The following is a 22,478-nucleotide window of genomic DNA, read 5'->3' as shown; positions in this document are numbered from 1 at the left end:
TATGAAAAATGTTCATCCATTTATCCTTGTGTATATATTATTTTTTTTAGAATTTATGGGTATAGTACAAGCAGTAAAAGCATGGATGAAAACAAAAAATAATGAAGGGGCTATATTTAAGGTACAAAATCCCTTGATTTTACCCAATATCTATAAATTGTCATGTTGTAAGAAATCAAAACATATTTATGATATATTGAACTATAACGATACTGAACCAATCTGTAAAACAAAATGGAACACTCTATTTGGACTTGAAGAAAGTGAATGGAGAACAATTTATAAGTTACCATTTAAGTTAACAAAAAATTCAAAATTTCAATGGTTCCAATATAGACTTATTAATAGAATTTTGGCTACAAACACTTTCCTGCATACAATTAAGAGGAAGGATACAAAAAGCTGTACATTTTGTAAATTGGAAGAAGAAACATTGGAACACCTCTTCTGGGAATGTGTAAATGTTCAATCTTTTTTTAGATACTTTGGAAACATATGTTGAAGAAAATACTAATCTACAGTTATCTATTACAAAAAGAAACTTTTTGCTGGGTTTTCTTGATTCAAACAAATATATTCAAAACACACTTTTTCTGTGGTTTAAGTACTACATATATACCATGACGTATACAGAAAAGACATTAAGTATAGTAGTAGCGATATCTCATTTGAAAAAGAACTATGAGACCTTGAAATACATCTTCTATAAAAATGGTGAAAAAAAACACCAAAAATACTTGTTCTGTTCATTTCAATAACAGGACATACTGATGGTTTGTATTGATATGAAATATGTTTTTATTAAGTAAAGCCATGACAAAGACTGCCAATACGTGTTATCTGTTCTATTGTATGTTGACGTTGTCCATCTGTCAGATTCAAAATAAATTAATATTTGGAGAAATTTTGTAAACGAATATGTATAATCCCATGGGGATCCGGGTTAGAATAGGTCCTCAGTATCCCCTTGCTTGTTGTAAGAAACGACTAAATGGGGGCGGTCCTTCGGATGAGACCGCAAAAAACCGAGGTTCCGTGTCACAGCAGGTGTGGCATGATAAAGATCCCTCCCTGCTCAATGGCCATGCCAAGAAATCCCGTCCGGTCTGAATTCGTTGGCTTCAATAGGACCATATTACATGCTGATAAATAGTAGCCGTCGCTTATCTCTTAATTGCGGTCACTGATTTATAACGGTTTTTCTATACCGGAGATTTTGCTAGGAATTTCTTGGCATGAAATCGATTTGAACCATCGTTTGACTCAAAAACAACAAAATTTATTTTTTCACGAGGTTGTCAAACTTATAAGCGTGCATCTCAAAAACATTGTACAATGTGGATCTTTCTCTATAAAAGCAAGCTGACCAGGGGGAAAAAAAAATTTACTATGGGTTTTAGGTTAATGGCTGTAATTTTTATTTATATCGCGCTCGTCAGTCAGTAAATTGAAAACCCATGCTATTTACAGATGGCGCTGAGGAACTGAAAATGTCCAGTGGACCACTTGTGAACAATTTTGAAGTCCCATCGTGGTAATGAATTCTGTGGTAGTTGTAAAATTACACAGATTATAAAGATATGCAGTTTTGGGCTGTGCAAATATTAACTAATCGATGCTAGCACCATGCTTATTTTGTCGTGCTACGTAAAGGATTTGTTCTGGGAGCATGAGCATGATGCTTTTTCTTTAAAAATAGGGCCTATAGGCTTTTGGAAAAACTACTGCTGCAGTTTCTTCATAAATGATTTGTAATGATTAGCTTGGTAGTAAATACACTTATAGGAGTGGTATTTGCATTGTTCTCGCGGAGTTGAGTAGATGCCCATAATCTACAGTTATCGGTAATCTTGATGAGATTCGGCTTGGCCGTGAGTCTCAGAATTAAGCACGAGGGATTGTTTTGAGATGTGGTTAGGCATTAGTTTAAATATCACAGCCAGCCCAAGTCAAATCTCAAACAATCAAATTATCCTGAGTTACGGATGATAACAAATACCATGGTCAGTCTGTTGGTGTTGGGCATTGTAAGCCAAACTACATACCACATTATAGTCGAAACGTCCGACTTTTTTTTCATATATAACTAGGACATTTCGACCCCAAAGACATTTCGACCTCATACGTTTCGATGATCAATTGTGTTTCTTTTCATCTCACAGTTTTAGCCTATTTTTGATGAGGAAATATGCTTATGTGGAAATCAGTGTTTAGTAGAATAATATGAATTCAACAACTCTAACTTGTGGGTGTAACGAAGGTTGTTTGGGGTGACTTTCATGTGTATTTGGATGTGTATACATTGATCTCATCAATATTGTCTCCACGCCAAAAACTGCCTCTTAATAATTTTTAAAGGCTTCACTTCGCTTTTGAGTCCACCAGTTAGCGCCAATTTTGTCACGCTTGATCGCAGTTATCACGCATGCTGCTCTTTGTAGTCACAGCGACGAGTAATTAATATGATAATGAATTCCAATGAAGAAATCAGCATTTGTTTTCAAACTTTACAAAAATCATTATGTAAATCAAAATCTCCATAACTAACAACGCAAGTGGCAAACATTGGAACATATTTATTTAACATCATAAATATATAACACTGACATTCCAAAATCAATTCATAAATACACATCAAACAAAATAAATTATATAAACATACATACATGGAGAGACAGAGAGAGAGGGTCTAAGATTAAACTTTGGGTCGAAACGTCCCAGTTATCAATAAAAAAAATTAGGTGAGACGTTTCAACCCAATATATTCTAGGGTTGAAACGTCTTTAAAGTGTCGGTTGAAACGTCTTGGGTCGAAACGTCCCACATTTTTACCCACTTTTCTTGCCCGATTTATCTCGATGTTAGACTGAATATTTGGACTGATGCCTTCACCGAATCTCTGAGCAGTCCTTCATAATTCATGTCTGGAAACTTCAGCTGGTTCTAGCAATTAATTGGCACCTAGGCGACACTGCTGCTTGCATATAGGTGATTTAACCAACTCTGTATCACTATTAATGCTGCATTACTTACCGTCTAGGTATGTAAATTCCATGATAAAAACTTTCACTAAATTTTCCATTAAAATGCTGACTTCAATGGTGCATTATTTTATCTCCTGCAATTTAAAAATTCTTTTAATCTGTTTTATTAAGTCACTGATACAGTAAGACTTCGTTATCTTGAACTTGATTGGACCAAGAAGAAACTTTGAGATATCCATGGATTTGAGGGTTAAATACTTAATATAGGTGGTTGGAACTTCCAAAACACTTTGATATTTTAGACATTGGTGTTCAAGATATGGAAGTTCAACTACATGTAGTATCTTCACATACCTACTATATTTCACCAATTTTAAAAAATGGACTATTATAGGAAATCTTCAATTTTGGGAGATAGATTATTGAGCCATAGAAGTCAGCTTTTGAACGAAATTTTTATTATGGAATATACATACTTAGGCAGTATGTAATCAGGGATTTATCAGCCTATTTTGGGAAACGCCTTCTTTTTTTTTTCAAAATTAGGAAAATTTAATCGACAATTTGCTGAAATTGGGAAAAATAACAAAATTATATATATACTTATTTTCATATATTTCAGATTAAATTCCAACATAACGTTTATTTTTCACAGAAACACAACACAGTGTTTACATGGTCAGACTTCATAAGCATATTCTAATAATATTGTCCAAAGACACTTTCTTAATGGAGTGCAAATAATATTCATTAACATGATTAAGGAAAAGCCTCTCTCTACAGAGGCAGTAGAGACATGAACAATGCAAAGAAGTTCCAAGACTTTGAAAATGTTTAAGATACAAGTTTGGAGGTTTCCATCTGTCATAAATTTTCTCAGAAGATCCTGTGGCTCTTTGCAGATCTGCCTACAATAATATTTAGAATTAGATTTATTTTCAGATTAAAAGTAACATGTTGAGTTCCCTAAATAATAATAAAAATGTACATAAATATATTATATATTTTTTACATTTTTATTTCATGATACTTTAATTTACAATTTTATTCAAATAAAAGACATTCGTACTTATCAGATGCGAATTTTCTCTGATCTGAAATCATTGAAGTAGTGGAACTTGTACTCGGCATTAGCGATTCATTGGATCTGGATTCGGAATCATCCGATGCGTCACTTGGACATGTGGTGGCATTGTGCATGTATTCTGTTTCTGGCCAATGATTCTCAGTCGAGGTAGAAGACGATTGGTCAACACATCCCAGTCTCATGCTCCTGATCGCGATCGTCGCCTGTCAGACCTGAGGACTGGGGTATTTCAGCAGTACTGACATCTGGGACAGTAGGCTCTGTTACTTTAAAGAACGTACTAATTTTTCTACAAGTTTTCCCGTTATCTTTTCTTAACCTTTTAGTGTATGCTGAGACGATTCGATCAAAATACGATTCACCCCGAGACGTTTCGCCCTTGGACGATTCACCCCAGACATTTCTCCCAAAAAGACATTGAGCTTACATTGATGATTGTCTGTTGTGCACTTATTGCTTTCTTTATTTTGTAAATCAATATTTATAAACATTGCATATCATTAAATATGTATGCTACATCTATATCAAAAGGAAACTTCAATCTCAAACAGGTACAAATTAAAATCAAGATCTAATTTGATCGAGGAAATTTGGCGTATATGGACTAACATCACGCCTGCCTATATATGTTAACATCAAATTTATTCAGACAAAATTTCTTAAATAAACATTGACTAGATAGATAATAACCAAAGTAATTGGAAAATGCATGGGACGTTTTGCACTGCAAATAGGGGCGAACCATCCTAGTGCGAATCGTCTCAGTACAAAACGTCTTTTGGGGCGAAACATCCTGTTACCTGTCCAGCTACCTTTTATTCTTAATCTGTCCACATGGTCCAGGTACATGTATTAATAGGTCTGTCTCCAATTGTCAAGCTATGCTATAGAACTGTGACCCTGTGGTAGGTACTGAAGATATTTCGGTCGGTTTCAGCAAACCATATATATTAAACTTATGAAATTACATTTGATTATCTAATGAAAAATATTAGTCAACAATTGATCCATATAATGAAAAGACTTAATTTATCTTTATCTTTGCAAGAAATGTACAAAAATAGGAAAATGGACAGTTTAAATCACAATTGACTAGTATTGACTACTTGGGGAGTATTGACCGGGACAAACCACTGGTTAAAACGGGGCGGTTTTAACCGCCCAACTCTGTCTGATTCAGTAAAGGCGTCGGTCCAAATATCCAGCCGAGTCGAATCTCAGCCAAGATTATCTAAAGTTAAGCTTGAAGCCTTCTAATTGAAGCTAAGAATATTAATGAATGTAAAATGTTTGGCAATCCCCATGCTCTGAACAAATCAAACAAAAGAAAAATGAATTTTGCAACAGTTTTATCCATTGTGGTTGTATGCAAACAGCATGACGAGCTTTCAAATTTCTATTCATATCGATTTCTTCTTCTGTCAAATTTAGTTTTTGTTGTTTGGATATATGCAGTCATGATCACTAATATTTTCAAAAATTGTGTTAAATTACTCTGATACTTGGTATCTATATTTAGAGTTTTTCTCTGTATGTACTGCATTTTATGTTGCTCCAGCAATGAAAATGAAGTCAAGTTTGATAAAGAAACAACATTAGCTTTACTAAAAGTTAATTTTCAAACTTTATGATAAACTTCTTCAGCATATTCAAATCAAATGCACCAGTGTAAATCTTCAAAACAACACTAACATACTGCATTGCAACATTCTATGCTAGGAATGTGTTGCTTTTCCACCGTGAGGGACTTGAGTCGTTGTAGATTGTCGGGAGAGCACACTTGCTTCTCGTCTCAGAAACCCAGGTTCAATCCTCATTATTAACAGGGCTTGTGTGTGGTGGACACTAGAGGTGTAGCGATACATTGATCGTGATCGTGTATCATATCGTCAGGTATATATCGCGATACTGTAGGAGTTAATTTTTATTGATTTACTCTAAAAATCTACATATGACCTAACAAATGTTATCATTTAAAAATGGTGGAAAATGAGGTAGAATCAAATGTTGAGATGGTAAACTGTTGTTGAGATGTTTATTCTATAAATTCTAATACTATGGAGGTAAAAAACAACAATATGTAAAGATTATTGGTTTATTCAGTTATTGACTACTGTATCGTGATACATGTTTTCTCACATTATCACCAGTGTGAGATCGACTTTACACATGCTGCGATGTCATTTGATTGTGACGTCATATATTTTCTATGATTTATGTTACACAGTGAAGATTTACGTTACATGGTGAAGTAAAAATATTTTGCATTGTTATCTTTAAAGTTTAATGTATATAGCTTTCTGGTGGACAACCTTGGTTTTTTAGCTCACCTGAGCTGAAAGCTCAAGTGAGCTTTTCTGATCACCCGTATTCCGGCGTCCGTCCGTCTGTCCGTCCGTCTGTAAACTTTTCACATTTTCAACTTCTTCTCAACAACCACTGGGCCAATTTCAACCAAAGTTGGCACAAAACATCCTTAGGTAAAGGGAATTCTAAATTGTTAAAATAAAGGGCCAGGCCACCTTCCAAGGGGAGATAATCAAGAAAAGGTAAAAATAGGGTAGGGTCATTAAAAAATATTCTTCTCAAGAACCACTGGGCCAGAAAAGATGAAATTTATAGATAAGCTTTATTAGGTAGTCCAGATTCTAAATTGTTAAAATCATGGCCCCCGGGGGTTGGATGGGGCCACAATAGGGGGTCAAAGTTTTACATACAAATATATAGGGAAAATCTTTAAAAATCTTCTTCTCAAGAACCACTGAGCCAGAAAAGCTGAGATTTATATGAAAGCTTTCTGATGTAGTGCAGATTCAGGTTTGTTAAAATCATGGCCCCCTGGGGTAGGATGGGGCCACAATAGGGGATCAAAGTTTTACATACAAATATATAGGGAAAATCTTTAAAAATCTTTTTCAAGATCCCTTGGGCCAAAGAAGTTCATATTTACATGAAAGCTTTCTGACATAGTGTAGATTCAAGTTTGCGAAATCCATGGCCTCCAGGGGTAGTTTTGGGGCCATAATAGGGACTACGGTTTTACATGCAAATAGATATGGAAAATCTTCTGATATGGACCAAGGTGACTCAGGTGAGCAATGTGGCCCATGGGCCTCTTGTTCTAGTTTACACTTACAGTGTAAACCATTTTCGGGTATGCTCTTTCTGCCAATCTAATTAGTTTTTGCATTCAAGTTCAAATGACGATTTTGATAATTTAGAATTTTTTCAAAGCTCCTAAATTTATGCACTAAACTGTAGGTAAAATGTGAGAATAATCCTTCATTTTTACTCATGTGGGATAGGAAAATTCCACCGAGGGGACAAGATTTGCTTTGCTGAGTCCTAGCCAGCGAATCTTGTTCCAGAGGGGCCAAGATTCGCAGTCTAGGACGAGGCTTTGCTGAGTCCTAGCCAGCGAATCTTGTCCCCTCAGTGGAATTTCCCTATCCCACACTCGTACTAATGAGGGATTCTATTAGTATCGCATGACCATATTGTGATACATATCGTATCATGAGGTGGCTGGCAATACTCAGGCCTAGTGGACACATGGATTTTTGATGGATATTTTAGCTTCCTCTCACTCTAATGACCGTCTCTCACAAAGATCTGTGCAAAACCACACTAAAGACCCCATTAGAAATAAGTTTTCATTGATTACTTTAGGGTTTACCATCATGACTAAATAAAGATTTATTTATTTCGCAGCTAAAATAGGTTGAGAAGGATGAGACATTAAAAAACTGAGGTTGCATGTGATTGTAGGTTTCAGCCTCCCTCACGACTAAATGGCCCAGAGCACTTAGCATAGGTCAAAACTTGTGGCATTTCCCCTAGTATAACTTGTGAAATTGTGTTATGTGTGAAATATTCTTAAAGGAGCGTAAAACTAGTAGACAACTGAAGGTATGAAAATTTAACATCAGGCAATCTTTGATGGGTGTACTGCATCAGAAGAAGTGGGTTAGAAATAATTACCAATGTAAACTTGATTCCGAATCAAAATTGTGAAATACAGTTGTGATTATCTGGAAGTAATTTACCTGGGGAATTTTTTTTCTTCTATTGTTTAATGGTTTGTTTTGTTTTTTGGCATAAATGTCGGGACATTAAATCTTTTCCATATTCATGTACATGAATTCCATGGGACAGTACTTTCAGTCAATATAAAAATGAACTGATGTCAAATTAATGGTATTTTTAAAGTATTGTACTTAAAAACCATGACTCTTGAGTTGAACAGACTTATAGATGATACTGTAAACGTAGCTACAGCTATTATAAACCCTGTTTCACTGTATATTCCAACCCTTATTTTCTTTCCCAATTCTTTGCATTTTTAAAAGTAGAGGTTCATGTGAGCCTCTCTGATCAAAAGTTGTCTTATCATCCTTCATATTTGTTATTGTAGCCATTTTCATATTTTCAACTTCTTCTCCAGAGCCATAAGAGCTATTTCAACCAATTCAAATGAGGGATCATGCTCCTTTTAAGGACAGATAATTAAAAAATAGGGAAATTTGCTGAATGGATTAAAAAATCCTAGTATTCTCAAGAACCATGGAAGCAGAAAAGCCAAGACTTATAAGGAAGCCTCCTTATGTATAATCAAAATTCAAGTTTGTTTAAACCTAAGATGTCCCATCTTAGAAGGGTTTGAAATTTTACTACAAGATATATTAAAAAATCATCTGAAGAACAAGACGGTTACACATTGTCAAATTAACACGCAAGCATACGTATGTAGTGTAGATTTAACCTTGTCCACTATGTAGGTTCCAAATTTTACAAATGGAATTAATGAATATATGTAGGAAAATTCTTGCAATATCTCCCTGAGAAACATTAAGGGTACACCTTGTCAAATTGATATTCAGGCATTCTAATATAGAATTAGATATAAGTTTGTTCACACCTTGACCCATGGGACCAAGGTTTGAATTTCATGTTTTACATAGGAAAATGTTGGTACTCGAGTGAGTGGTGTGGACCATGGGCCCTTTGTTGGCCCTTTTGTTCCAAATTCTTCACAGTGTTTAATCCAATATACTGTCCAACATTGTCCAATTCGACACAAAATTGATCTCCCAAAGCATGTTGGATTAGGCAGGTTTCATTGTACATACTTTGATTTGTATGTGTGTGTTTGGATTAGGCAGGCTTCACTGTACATGTATTGATTTGTATGTGTCTGTTTGGATTAGACAGATTTCGTTGTACATGTATTGATTTGTATGTGTCTGTTTGGATTAGGCAGGCTTCACTGTATATGCATTGATTTGTATGTGTCTGTTTGGATTAGGCAGGTTTCACTGTATATATATATTGATTTGTGTGTGTCTTTTTGGATTAGACAGGTTTCATTGTACATATTGATTTGTATGTGTCTGTTTAGATTAGGCAGGTTTCACTGTACATGTATTGATTTGTATGTGTCTGTTTGAATTAGACAGGTTTCATTGTATATGTATTGATTTGTATGTGTCTGTTTGGATTAGGCAGGTTTCACTGTACATGTATTGATTTGTATGTGTCTGTTTAGATTAGACAGGTTTCATTGTACATATTGATTTGTATTTGTCTCTTTAGATTAGGCTGGTTTCACTGTACATGTATTGATTTGTATGTGTCTGTTTGCATTAGACAGGTTTCACTGTACATGTATTGATTTGTATGTGTCTGTTTAGATTAGGCCGGTTTTTACTGTACATGCATTGATTTGTATGTGTTTGTTTAGATTAGGCAGTCTTCACTGTACATGCTTTGATTTGTATGTGTCTGTTTGGATTAGACAGGCTTCACTGTACATGTATTGATTTGTATGTGTGTGTTTGGATTAGGCAGGTTTCACTCTACATGCTTTGATTTGTATGTGTCTGTTTGGATTAGACAGGTTTCACTGTACATGTATTGAATTGTATGTGTCTGTTTGGATTAGGCAGGTTTCATTGTACATGTATTGATTTGTATGTGTTTGTTTGGATTAGACAGGTTTCATTGTACATATATTGATTTGTATGTGTCTGTTTGGATTAGGCAGGTTTCATTGTACATATATTGATTTGTATGTGTCTGTTTAGATTAGGCAGGCTTCACTGTACATGTATTGATTTGTATGTGTGTGTTTGGATTAGGCAGGTTTCACTCTACATGCTTTGATTTGTATGTGTCTGTTTGGATTAGACAGGTTTCACTGTACATGTATTGAATTGTATGTGTCTGTTTGTTTTCTGTTGATGATGCCTTATTCTGTCATTGATAGGGCTGGAAAACCTCCACCGGGACTCCATCTAGACTGTATGAAGGATGGCAAAATGATTCAGGTAAAAGTTCTCCCTGTTTAGTACAAATTAAATGACCAGTAAAATTATTTTAAATGTTTAGTTGTAAAAATCATCACGTGATTAGTTTTGGATACTGGGTACACTGTATTAGGCCTGCACTTGGACAGTTGCATTGTGATGACAAACATTACAGTGCTTTTTCACGAGTGCCACATAAACTATGATAATGTATCTGCACATTCTGTGGTTGAGATCGAACAGTGTGCTATTAAATTGTCTAACAAAAACTCCCAAACTACTCTGTCTTCGAGAGTATAAATTGTGAACTTTGATTTATTAATATTTACTAATATACTGTTGCTAGTTAGATATGACATGTGTTATAAATGTATATTGTAGAAACTGATGATCGAAGAGAAGAAATGCTATATGACATTTGTTATAAATATATATTGTAGAAACTGATGATCGAAGAGAAGAAATGCTCTATGACATGTGTTATAAATATATATTGTAGAAACTGATGATCGATGAGAAGAAATGCTATATGACATGTGTTATAAATATATATTGTAGAAACTGATGATCGATGAGAAGAAATGCTACTTCTTTGGAAGGAATAAACAACTGTGCGACTTCTGCATTGACCACCAGTCATGTTCCAGAGTTCATGCTGCTCTTGTGTGGCACAAGCACCTGTCACGGCCATTCATTGTAGATTTAGGCAGCAGTAAGACACCCATGTATTATAAAACTACCCAGAATTTCTCAAAGGAAAGAAAACAGCAAACAAAATTCAATAAATGAATTAAATTAATGTAGATTACTTATTTTACACGAGCACATAATATTGCGAAATGACTCGTATATGTCAAATCGCGAGAACATAAATTCGCGAGTGCTCTGTTGATCAAGAGTCTTTACATGTATTTTAGCTGTATAGAAATGAAAGTGAATAATTTTAATTCACAAATGATGCTTCTCGCAAAATTATGCTATAATAAATTCCTCACATATATTTAGGAATTTACAGCTATTAAATGTTCAGAAATAAAGGTGTAACAACACCACAGTATATTGATCGTAGATATGTATGTGATGTATATGAGGTCATCAGTAGGATATCGTGATACAGGTTTTAAGTTATATTTGTCATTAATTTGGAATTATTCTGTGTGTGACATAAGTTTTAAAGTGCTTTAGCTTTTATTAGGTCACCTGAATCATTCAGGTGACCTATTGCTATCTGTTTTTGTCCGTTGTCGTGCGTTAACTTTTGAACATTTTCAGCTTCTTCTCTGAAACCCCTGAACCAATTTCAACCAATTTTGGCATATAGCATCTGTGGGTGGAGGGGAACAAAAATTCTGAAATTCGTGGCCCCTGCCCCCCTGGGGCCGGAGGGGTGGGGCAAAAACCATCAAAATGAGTGTAATTTTAAAAAATCTTCTTCTTTACTCCTGGACATCAAAAAGCCAAACTGTGGGCATAATTATAATGAGTGTTGAGCCCTCTACCAAAATTGTGAAATTCATGGCCCCTGGGGCAGGGGTTCTTGTGTTAGGGTGGGGCTCTATTGGTCATATAGTGAAAATGTAGAAATTCTTTGAAAATCTTCTTCTCTGTCTCTGGGTATTAAGTAGACAAACTAATAGCATGGTAATGATGAGTAAGGATGCCTCTTTATACCCCCCTCAACAAGTTGTGGGGGGGTATACTGGAATCGGGTTGTCTGTCTGTCCGTCCGTCTGTAGACGCAATGGTTTCCGGGCTCTAAAGCATTATCCTTTCCACCTACCGTCACCATATCATATATATGGACTACCCATGGGATGAAGATGTTCCCTATCGATTTTGGGGTCAAAAGGTCAAAGGTCAAGCGCACTGGACATTGAAGTAGCAATATGGTTTCCGGGCTCTAAAGCGTTATCCTTTCCACCTACAGTCACCATATCATATATTTGGACTACCCATGGGATGAAAATGATCCCTATCGATTTTGGGGTCAAAAGGTCAAAGGTCACGTGCACTGGACATTGAAGTAGCAATATGGTTTCCGGGCTCTAAAGCGTTATCCTTTCCACCTACAGTCACCATATCATATATTTGGACTACCCATGGGATGAAAATGATCCCTATCGATTTTGGGGTCAAAAGGTCAAAGGTCACGTGCACTGGACATTGAAGTAGCAATATGGTTTCCGGGCTCTAAAGCGTTATCCTTTCCACCTACAGTCACCATATCATACATATGGACTACCCATGGGATGAAGATGTTCCCTATCAATTTTGGGGTCAAAAGGTCAAAGGTCATGCACACTGGACATCGAAGTAGCAACACTCAGAAAAGAGGTAGTTTATACCTATTACCAACACCCTTTGGGAGATTGGGGTAAGCGGGGGGTATTCTTAGTGAACATTGCTCACAGTACCTCTTGTTAAAAATTGTGAAATTCATGGCCCCTGGATCAGGGGTTCTGGTGCTAGAGTGGGGCTCTATAAGTCATATAGTGAAAATGCATTATTTCTTTGAAAATCTTCTTCTCTGTCCTTGGGTATTAAGTAGACAAACCAATAGCATGGTTATGATGAGCAAGGATGCCTCTTTCAAAATTGTGAAATTCATGGTCCCTGGGTCAGGGGTTCTGGTATTAGGGTGGGGCTGACCACATAGCTATTCGATGTTTCTTCCATCCAAAAGTAAAATTCTTATATTTAAACACAAACCTAATTCAAACATTGGAAGGTTGTTACATGATACTCAGGTGACCTATAAGGCCCCTGGGCCTCTTGTTCTAATAATCTTTATTTGTTAATGAACTATTTTTTAATACAGAAGTTCTTGTGATTTTGATCTCAGAAATAATACTAAATGTACAATTGTTACAAAATAAACAGCTGAAAACTAAGAAATCTATAGTTGTGAAAGTCATGAAAACTATTGTATCATGATGCATATCATATCGTAAGGTAGCTCTTACTACTCGGGCCAATTCAGAAACATGTTTTGCTATATGTATATTTGCAAATAAAGTTTAAAATTATAATGTCAACCGAATTACTGTAGAAACTATCTGTATCATGGATCCTCATTTTCAGCTCATGGTACACACATTGGACACATCAAACTGGAATCCAGGAAACCACAACAAGTTCCTATTGACAGTGAAATCCATTTTGGGGCCTCAACTCGAATCTACATCATTCGAGAACGCCCCCAGGTCAGCACTGGGCAGATGTCGGACGATAAGGACAAACGGCGGGAGGATCTGGAGGGCGGCCTACTGGGGCTCCCAGAGACAGAAACAGAGCTAGATGTAAGTGATCACACCACTGCATTTTAAAATTAAAAAAAAAAAAGATATGTATGCACATTGTAAAGTTAAGTATATCAGCAAGTGCCTTGGTTACTAAGATTACCAGACACAGAATCACCCCATTAGTGATAAAACAATGATTGATAAAATCAGTCAGTAGGACCTCAGATTTTTATACACCCATCTTTAGATGGTATGTATTATGTTGCAGCGATGTCTGTCCGTTCGTCTGTTCAGGGTTTTCTGTTTCTAATTTCATTTCTTTGTCACACATCAAACTGAAACTTGCTATGTATCTTCTTTGTGGATCACTCTAGATCAAATTGCAATTTTGATCCATTTCGATCTCTCTTGCAGGAGTTTTGCCCCTTTATTGAAAAATTATTGTTATATAGAGGGTACATAATTTGTCCGGCTAACTCCTCCCACAATTTTCAAGTGAGGACCATCTTGTTTTACAGTGTATGGATATTGAGGATGTGCATGTGGCAAGAATTTTTATTTCCTTCAATTTTAGAGAAATTTACAGGTTGAACTTAAGGTAATACTCTACATCGTCATAATGGCTGACTTCCTTTAAAAACATGGATGAAAAAATCGATATCAGCAATATTTGACTTTTCCTTTTCCATTTAAATACCTAGCTGAGTAGCTCAGTAAGTTAGAATACCGACTGTTGAACTGTGGGTCGCAGGTTCGAGTCCAGCAGGGGTTTTAATTTTTTTTTCAGATTACCTTCTACTAAATATGTATTTTTTGACAAAATAAAATAAATTTGAAAATATTCAACTTCAAAATATTGCTGTACATATCCTCCACTTTTGATCTACATCAAATTTCTCTGGTGTAGCATACATCCTTAATCCGTTTTGAAAAAATATTGCAAAGAAAGTACATGATTTGTTCAGTGAACTCCTCCCACAGTTTTCAAGTGAGAACATTCTTATTTTACTATATTGTTTATGTAGGTATTGAAGATGTGCATGTGGCAAAGAATTTTATTTTCTTCATTTTTTGAGAAAATTCCGGGTTGTTGAACTTAGACAGTTTTGAGGAAATATTGCATAGAGAGTACAACATATACACAGCATGTTATTGAAGGTTCACTGAAATCTAGAACATTTACACAGCATCTTACTGAAGGTTCAGTTAAATCTAGAACATAAACACAACATCTTACTGAAGGTTCACTGAAATCTAGAACATAAACACAGCATCTTACTGAAGGTTTACTGAAATCTAGAACATAAACTACTGAAGGTTCACTTAAATCTAGAACACAAACACAACATCTTACTGAAGGTTCACTGAAATCTAGAACATAAACGCAACATCTTATTGAAGGTTCACTTAAATCTAGAACATAAACACAACATCTTACTGAAGGTTTACTGAAATCTAGAACATAAACTACTGAAGGTTCACTTAAATCTAGAACATAAACACAATCTTATTGAAGATTCACTTAAATCTAGAACATAAACACATTTCTTATTGAAGGTTCACTTAAATCTAAAACATATACACAATATCTTACAATGTAGAACATATACACAATATCTTATTGAAGGCTCATTCAAATCTAGAACATATACAAAGCATCTTATTGAAGGTTCACTTAAATCAGTAACAGTTTAACAACATGCAACATTTATTTTTGATTTAGTTGAAACATATACAGAAACAAATAAAATACAAGCTACAAAAAATTGTTAAATAGTTTCTCAGGCCAAATATTTCAAATTTTGATGAAGCAGGCAGGTATATTTAGCTCACCTGAGCCAAAGGGTCAAGCGAGCTTTTCTGATCAAAATTTGTCCATTGTCTGTCTGCGGCGGCAGCGTAAACTTTTCACATTTTCGACTTCTTCTCAAGAACCGCTGGGCCAATTTCAACCAAACTTGCCACAAAGCATCCTTGGATGAAGGGCTTTCAAGATTGTTCAAATGAAGGGCTGTGTCCCTTTCTAAGGGGAGATAATCACAAAAATGCAAAAATAGGGTTGGGTCATTTAAAAATCTTCTTCTCAAGAACCAATGGGCCAGAAAAGCTGAAATTTACATGAAAGCTTCCTGACATAGTACAGATTCAAAGTCAAGTTTGTAAAAATCATGACACCCGGGTGTAGGTTGGGGCCACAATAGGGATCAAAGTTTTACATGTGAATATTTAGGGAAAATCTTTAAATATGAACCAAGGTGACTCAGGTGAGCGAGGTGGCCCATGTGCCTCTTATTTTCCTATCATACAGCACAAAATACCTTTTCATCTTGATATCAACTTTATTTCAGTGTTCAATACATGCAATTCCCTTTCAAGCATACATGTAATTTACAGAATGCCAAGATTGCCTCTTGGTATATGGTTTGGTAAAATAAACACCCATAGAAGTAATTTTCCTGCAAAAGCCACCCACCATAGAATCAATATTCCACCAGTGTGAACCACCCATAGATTTTTTTTTTTTTTAACCCAAAAAGCCAAAAAAAAACTGCCTTCCCTGGGTACCCCATCTGTTTTAATAAAACAGCCCTAAATCAATTATCAATCTATCATTGACTAATTAAGTGATGATTGATTATGAAAACATTATTGGATTTGATTAAGAACAGCAGACAGTAGAGTATGGTGTGTTTTATTATACCCCCCGCAACAAGTTGTGGGGGGGTATACTGGAATCGGGTTGTCTGTCTGTCTGTCCGTCCGTCCGTCTGTAGACGCAACGTAAAAGCATTATCCTTTCCACCTACCGTCACCATATCATACATATGGACTACCCATGGGATGAAGATGTTCCCTATCGATTTTGGGGTCAAAAGGTCAAAGGTCACGCGCACTGGACATCGAAGTAGCAATATGGTTTCCGGGCTCTAAAGCGTTATCCTTTCCACCTACAGTCACCATATCATACATATGGACTACCCATGGGATGAAGATGTTCCCTATCGATTTTGGGGTCAAAAGGTCAAAGGTCACGCGCACTGGACATCGAAGTAGCAATATGGTTTCCGGGCTCTAAAACGTTATCCTTTCCACCTACAGTCACCATATCATACATATGGACTACCCATGGGATGAAGATGTTCCCTATCGATTTTGGGGTCAAAAGGTCAAAGGTCACGCGCACTGGACATCGAAGTAGCAATATGGTTTCCGGGCTCTAAAACGTTATCCTTTCCACCTACAGTCACCATATCATACATATGGACTACCCATGGGATGAAGATGTTCCCTATCGATTTTGGGGTCAAAAGGTCAAAGGTCAAGCACACTGGACATCGAAGTAGCAGTATGGTTTCCTGGATCTAAAGCGTTATCCTTTCCACCTACAGTCACCATATCATACATATGGACTACCCATGGGATGAAGATGTTCCCTATCGATTTTGGGGTCAAAAGGTCAAAGGTCAAGTGCACTGGACATCGAAGTAGCAATATGGTTCGGTTTGTCATGCCATTTGTTTTTTACACTCAGAAAAGAGGTAGTTTATACCTATTACCAACACCCTTTGGGAGATTGGGGTAAGCGGGGGGTATTCTTAGTGAGCATCACAGTACCTCTTGTTTCACCAGAATTTAACAGAATTCAACACTGCCCACAACAGACGAATATCCTCAATGGTGGATGTTGGAGCAGACACAGGTCCCAACGCCCTGAAGAGGAAACACAAAAGTCTCCATGTCAACTTTGAAGAAGAAGATGAAGTCATTAACCCAGGTATGTGATGCAAGATTGAATTTGAAAAATAGTTTTGGTATTGATTTACCCAATGTAATGTCAAGCATGGAAATGCAGTGTTTCTAACATACCAGAATTGGACAGTATAAGAAAATGTATGTCGTTCTGTTATGTCGGATTCCTGGATTTCTGGATTTTTTTCCTTATATTTTCTGTAGAGGATATAGACCCTTCAGTCGGACGATTCAGAAACATGATCCAGACAACTGTTATACCCACTAAGGTAAGTCAAGTGTGTTTTAGTGTGCATTTGTAAGTTATTAAATAATATCTGCAATCTCCAATACTTTACATCATGACTTTAGAATTTTATACGGCATTCTTATTTAACAAAAATGTGCACAATTATTTTACAGCGTCAGAAAATGGACACGGGTCTAGTTCAAAACACATCAATGACCGACAACATAACCAAACGATTACAAAGTTTCTCTTATCAAACACCAAGTTTGTACGGTGACTTATCAGCCGCACCAAACACATACAGTATAGCTGCTAAAATGGGACTTCATGTACCCAACCTGGCTCCTGACATTGTGCCAGATGAACCTGTGGCACCTACAATCACAGGGCATCCACCAGTTGTGTTTAATGTGGAAGAGGTGTCAAAGGAACCGAAGAAAAAGAAATATGCCAAGGAAATGTGGCCAGGCAAAAAACCTGTTCATTCACTTCTTGTATAGCCCCCAATAATGTTCTTATTGTTTGAGTTAAGCACCACTGAGATAGATCTGGCATACTCGCTGTAGGTTTAATATACCTTGTATGTTGTATCTGTAAGCAACACACCAGAGCATCGAAATGTGAATTTGAGGATGTGTTAGCATATTCAATTAATTTCTTCCCCTCACATTTCTAGTTAAATAGTTTTAATGTGAAACTTGCATTACTTAGAATTTTTTATAAGATGTTAGATGTGTGTAAAACAGATGCATTGATACCTGGAGCTAGGTGGAATCAATATAGACAGTGCCTGTAAATGGTAATGTCTCTGTGTACAGTGTTTGTATCTCCTAGCATAGTTTTATTCAAGCAAATTTGTACATATTAAAATTTAAAGGAAAATCGTAAAATTTAGTCAATTTTAAAGTGCTGGGCAATCTAATTAAAATCATCTTGAGGTAGAGTACGTATATATGTAGCAAACGGAACCCAGACAGATGATTTTAATTAGGTTGGGTGTTTGTCACAAGACAGCCCACCAAAAATAATAATTGTTTTTTAAAACATTTTTTGATTTTCTTTTTCTTTCCTCTCACTGTTTTCTACTGCCAATATGACTATGATTAAACGTGAGATTGTATCAATTTGTTGATCTATAGCAATATGTACCAATGGTGACCAGATTTAGTTCACGTGAGCCGTAAACTGATGTCTTGAACACCATATACTTTAAATAAAAAGTTTTCTACCATTTTATTTTTGGTATACCATATTTGACAGATCGACTTTTTTTGCAAGCATTGTGTTATTTATGTCCATCATTTATGAATTAACATTGTGGCAGATGAAGTAAAAATGATGAGTCATGCAAGATGAGACTTTATTGTCAAATCATTGGTTGTAAAAGTCAGTGTGTTGGAGATGTTTGTTTTAATCAGTGTGCACAAATTTTAGATCTTTGATTTGAGGTTAAAGTCTTATAAAGAGAATATACTTTTATAGTTTATAATGAATTTTATCAGGTACATGTACTCCAATTTCACTCAAGATCATGTTAATTCATATTGAAAGCTTAATCTGAAACTCACTTGAAATAAGTGCAATTTTGTCCAAATCATTACTTCTTAACTTAATCTTGTCAGCACAAAATATGATTGTGAAAATATGAATTGAAATTTCTTCATATTCATCATAAAATCATTCATGTATTTATTGTAAGTGATGCTCATTGTGCAGTTCTGGCCACAGGCATTGGCATCCTTGGCCTAGAACCGACTAGCTGAGTTGTGTTTTGGAGACACGAGGCAATCGGAGAGCGTTTCTCAGGCTCAGGCATGCCAAGTACCTGCTAGACTGATATGGCTTAAAGTTCTGAGTGCAGCTATACATGTAAATTCATATAGGATTGTGTATTTAAAGTAAAGTACACTCTGACTGGATATTAAGGTGTTCATTTTAGAAGCGTGAGGAAATTGTAAACAATGAAGAATTAAAATGGAGGATGTCTGAATCATGGTTGTTATGTCTCACACAAATTTATATTTCTGTCTCGTTAAGCTGCCGGTGGTACGACAAAGGGTGTTACCATTGTTGTGACTTTCCTTTTTGGTGGTATGAAAATTGTACCCAGAATGAAGTGTGAAATATCATGAAAATATACCATAAACTGAGAATACACTCAGTCAAGAATAAGATTTTTAAAATACTAAAGACATGTGATTTCTTTCGTTTGTGGTACGAATTAGACAGAAATCAATTTCTACTTGGTGTAGTAATGAATTACTTGTTCGGAATTACAAGGTTTTCATTCGAATACCTGTTTGTGTCACATGGTTCTTTAGAACCGGTTTCATAGCAAGGCTTTATAAGGGAATGCATAGGTGTTAAATACCAGTTTAGGACGACACGGGCAGCTAAACACATGAGTTTAAATTTTATGAAATGCGTTTTTAAGTAAATTTTTTTAATCCAACTTTATGATATACAATTATGTATTTGTACATTTAATATGCCCAGTATTAAATAGTTGCAGCGTGTCGTTGCTAATTCCACACAGTGTGTTATTTATTAGTATTCTACTTTCGTTAGAAAGCAATGAATGGACTCAAAGGAGAATTGGTAAAATCACACATATATTTACTTTTTTTTTTACTTTATTTTAAAAAAAACACCTAGTCTTTACTTGCATATTAATTATTATAACATCAATACTTAATGTATTTGATCAATTGAAAAGTTAGTCTAATATCACGTTATAGTCTTGGCTGGTCTGTCCGTGAAACAGATGTCTCCATAAGCAATGGATCAGTGAAGCGGTTTTTGAGATGCTGCGACTCCGATGCATCAGAAAGCGACAGCTTACAACGATATGGCCCGGGGTTATATTGCGATTGATGACGATCACGGATTGTTTTTACAGTCAGGATTTGCCACCAGTGTTCCACCTGTTGTTGACCTGCTGGGGCAAAAAATGAGAGAGTTGTCATAATAACTCGGTGTTTATCTATTTGGAAATTGATGGATGAAAGGCTGCGAGCTTCAGTATCGCTCTTGCTGTCTTAATGAAATCAAATATTGGCTATGTTTGAAGGGCATTTGTCATTGTGTTTGGTGAACTTGACGTTCGTTATGAATTGGTGTCATTTTTTGCTGGTGGCTCTAATAGAGTTAATCCTCTTGGAATTTGAACAGTATTATTTAATAATGACGAACAGGGTAAAAGGGAGGAGAGAGAAAAAAACGGGGAAAGGTAGAGGGTTGAAGACGGAGAGAGAGAGAGGGAAAATATGGAGGGATAGGTGGACTCCCTTATTCACCGCACTCCTATATTTGGGGATGGATGGGTTTAAATCATTTTATGATCATTAAGTTTTTCTTGGAAAAATGTACACAACTGCCCAAACAAACATTTCGTACACGTGTACATTACTCTATACCCGTGAGATTACTGAGATATATTTTTCTTGATCTGTACAGGTATACATTATGGATGCAGAGAAATTACAAGTACAGCCTTCCATTGTTTTAAGGATACTCAGAAATTATGTCCTCTGGTGATAAAATATATACGAGTAGATTGTGCGAATATATATTTCCGTAGTTAAAGGTCTAATATGACTATCTGTGGGTATATAACGTCATAGCCTACTTGGGAGCACGTGGTGCTATAGAAATTTGCATAATTTCAGGTACAGGTACTATGGTTATCACCCTGGTATATCCACCCCGCACCTGAAGTGTGGATGTCATGTCCATAGATCTTGTGTACGTACCCCCCCCCCCCCCCAACCTCTCTCTCTCTACCCAATGAAAAAATAAAAAAACAATTTATCGAAAATATGTTATTTTCCCGCCGATTACCTTTATGTAAGTCGTTCTGCACAGCCAGTTCCTACATTCTGTAAGCTTTCAAAATGACCACTTGTGAGATATTAATATATGTACATGTATAGCAATATATCTCCCGAGTGGTCATTTCAAAAGCTCAAAGAAAGTAAAAAGTTGCTATTCAGAACGACTTATCACATATTTTTTATGAATTATTGGTTCTATGTTTAGAAGGGGGTGTACATTAGATCTATACACGCTATCCACACTTCAGGTGCCGGTGGGTTTATAACCATCCCTCCCCCCCCCCCCCCCGAAAAAAAAAATAGGCATAAACATCGCATGTCATGGGTAATTTGGTTGACGTGTTGCAATCATTATTAGGCATTCAAAAGGGTCATCACAATTTCTGTATGGTTAATCAAGGTCATTTATCAAGTCAAGGTCAAAATTGTCATAGTTAATCGTGGTTACGTAGGGATATTTGTTTGAAAAACACGTTTTCAAGTTTACTTTTAACTGCCACTAGATTTAACCGCTGGGTAAGAATAGCTCTATTCAGACTTGGAGAAAGCTAGTGAATGAAAAACAATATAGAAGTCACCTTTTAAGATAACCAACCAACCAAAACAAAAACAAACAAGAAAAACCCCTTCAAACTTCAATGGTTCCAATATAGACGTATTAATAGAATATTGGCTACAAACACTTTCCTGCGTAGAATTAAGAGGAAGGATACGAATATATGTACGTTTTGTAAATTGGAAGAAGAAACATCGGAACACATCTTCTGGGAATGTGTAAATGTTCAATCCTTTTTAGATACTTTGGAAACATATGTTGAAGAAAATACAAATCTACAGTTATCTATTACTTAACGATTTTTTTAATTAGGATTTCTAGATTCAAACAAAAATATTCAAAACACACTTTTTCTGTGGTTAAAGTACTACATATATACAATGAGGTGTACAGAAAAGACATTGAATATAGTAGTAGCGATATGCCACTTGAAAAAGAGCTATTCATGAGAGCTTGAAATACACCTCCTATAAAAATGATAAAAAAAAATTC

The 22,478-nt window shown here is 35.8% G+C and overlaps 1 protein-coding gene across 1 annotated transcript; it reads left to right on the top strand.

Annotated features, from left to right (window-relative positions):
- The first annotated feature begins 1,441 nt into the window (after positions 1–1,441).
- Positions 1,442–19,587, top strand: LOC125668970 (nuclear inhibitor of protein phosphatase 1-like). The gene is made up of 7 exons (XM_048903412.2): positions 1,442–1,534; positions 10,337–10,397; positions 10,935–11,088; positions 13,458–13,675; positions 17,249–17,393; positions 17,573–17,637; positions 17,771–19,587. Exons 1-7 carry the CDS (start codon positions 1,458–1,460, stop codon positions 18,095–18,097), a joined length of 1,047 nt encoding a protein of 348 aa, XP_048759369.2. The 5' UTR covers positions 1,442–1,457; the 3' UTR covers positions 18,098–19,587.
- Positions 19,588–22,478: the final 2,891 nt, after the last annotated feature.

Source organism: Ostrea edulis, chromosome 4 (genome assembly GCF_947568905.1).
Source record: "Ostrea edulis chromosome 4, xbOstEdul1.1, whole genome shotgun sequence".
In the NCBI taxonomy this organism is placed as follows: domain Eukaryota; kingdom Metazoa; phylum Mollusca; class Bivalvia; order Ostreida; family Ostreidae; genus Ostrea; species Ostrea edulis.
Note: the sequence above shows the minus strand (reverse complement) of the source record. Positions and strands in the feature narration are given on the sequence as shown.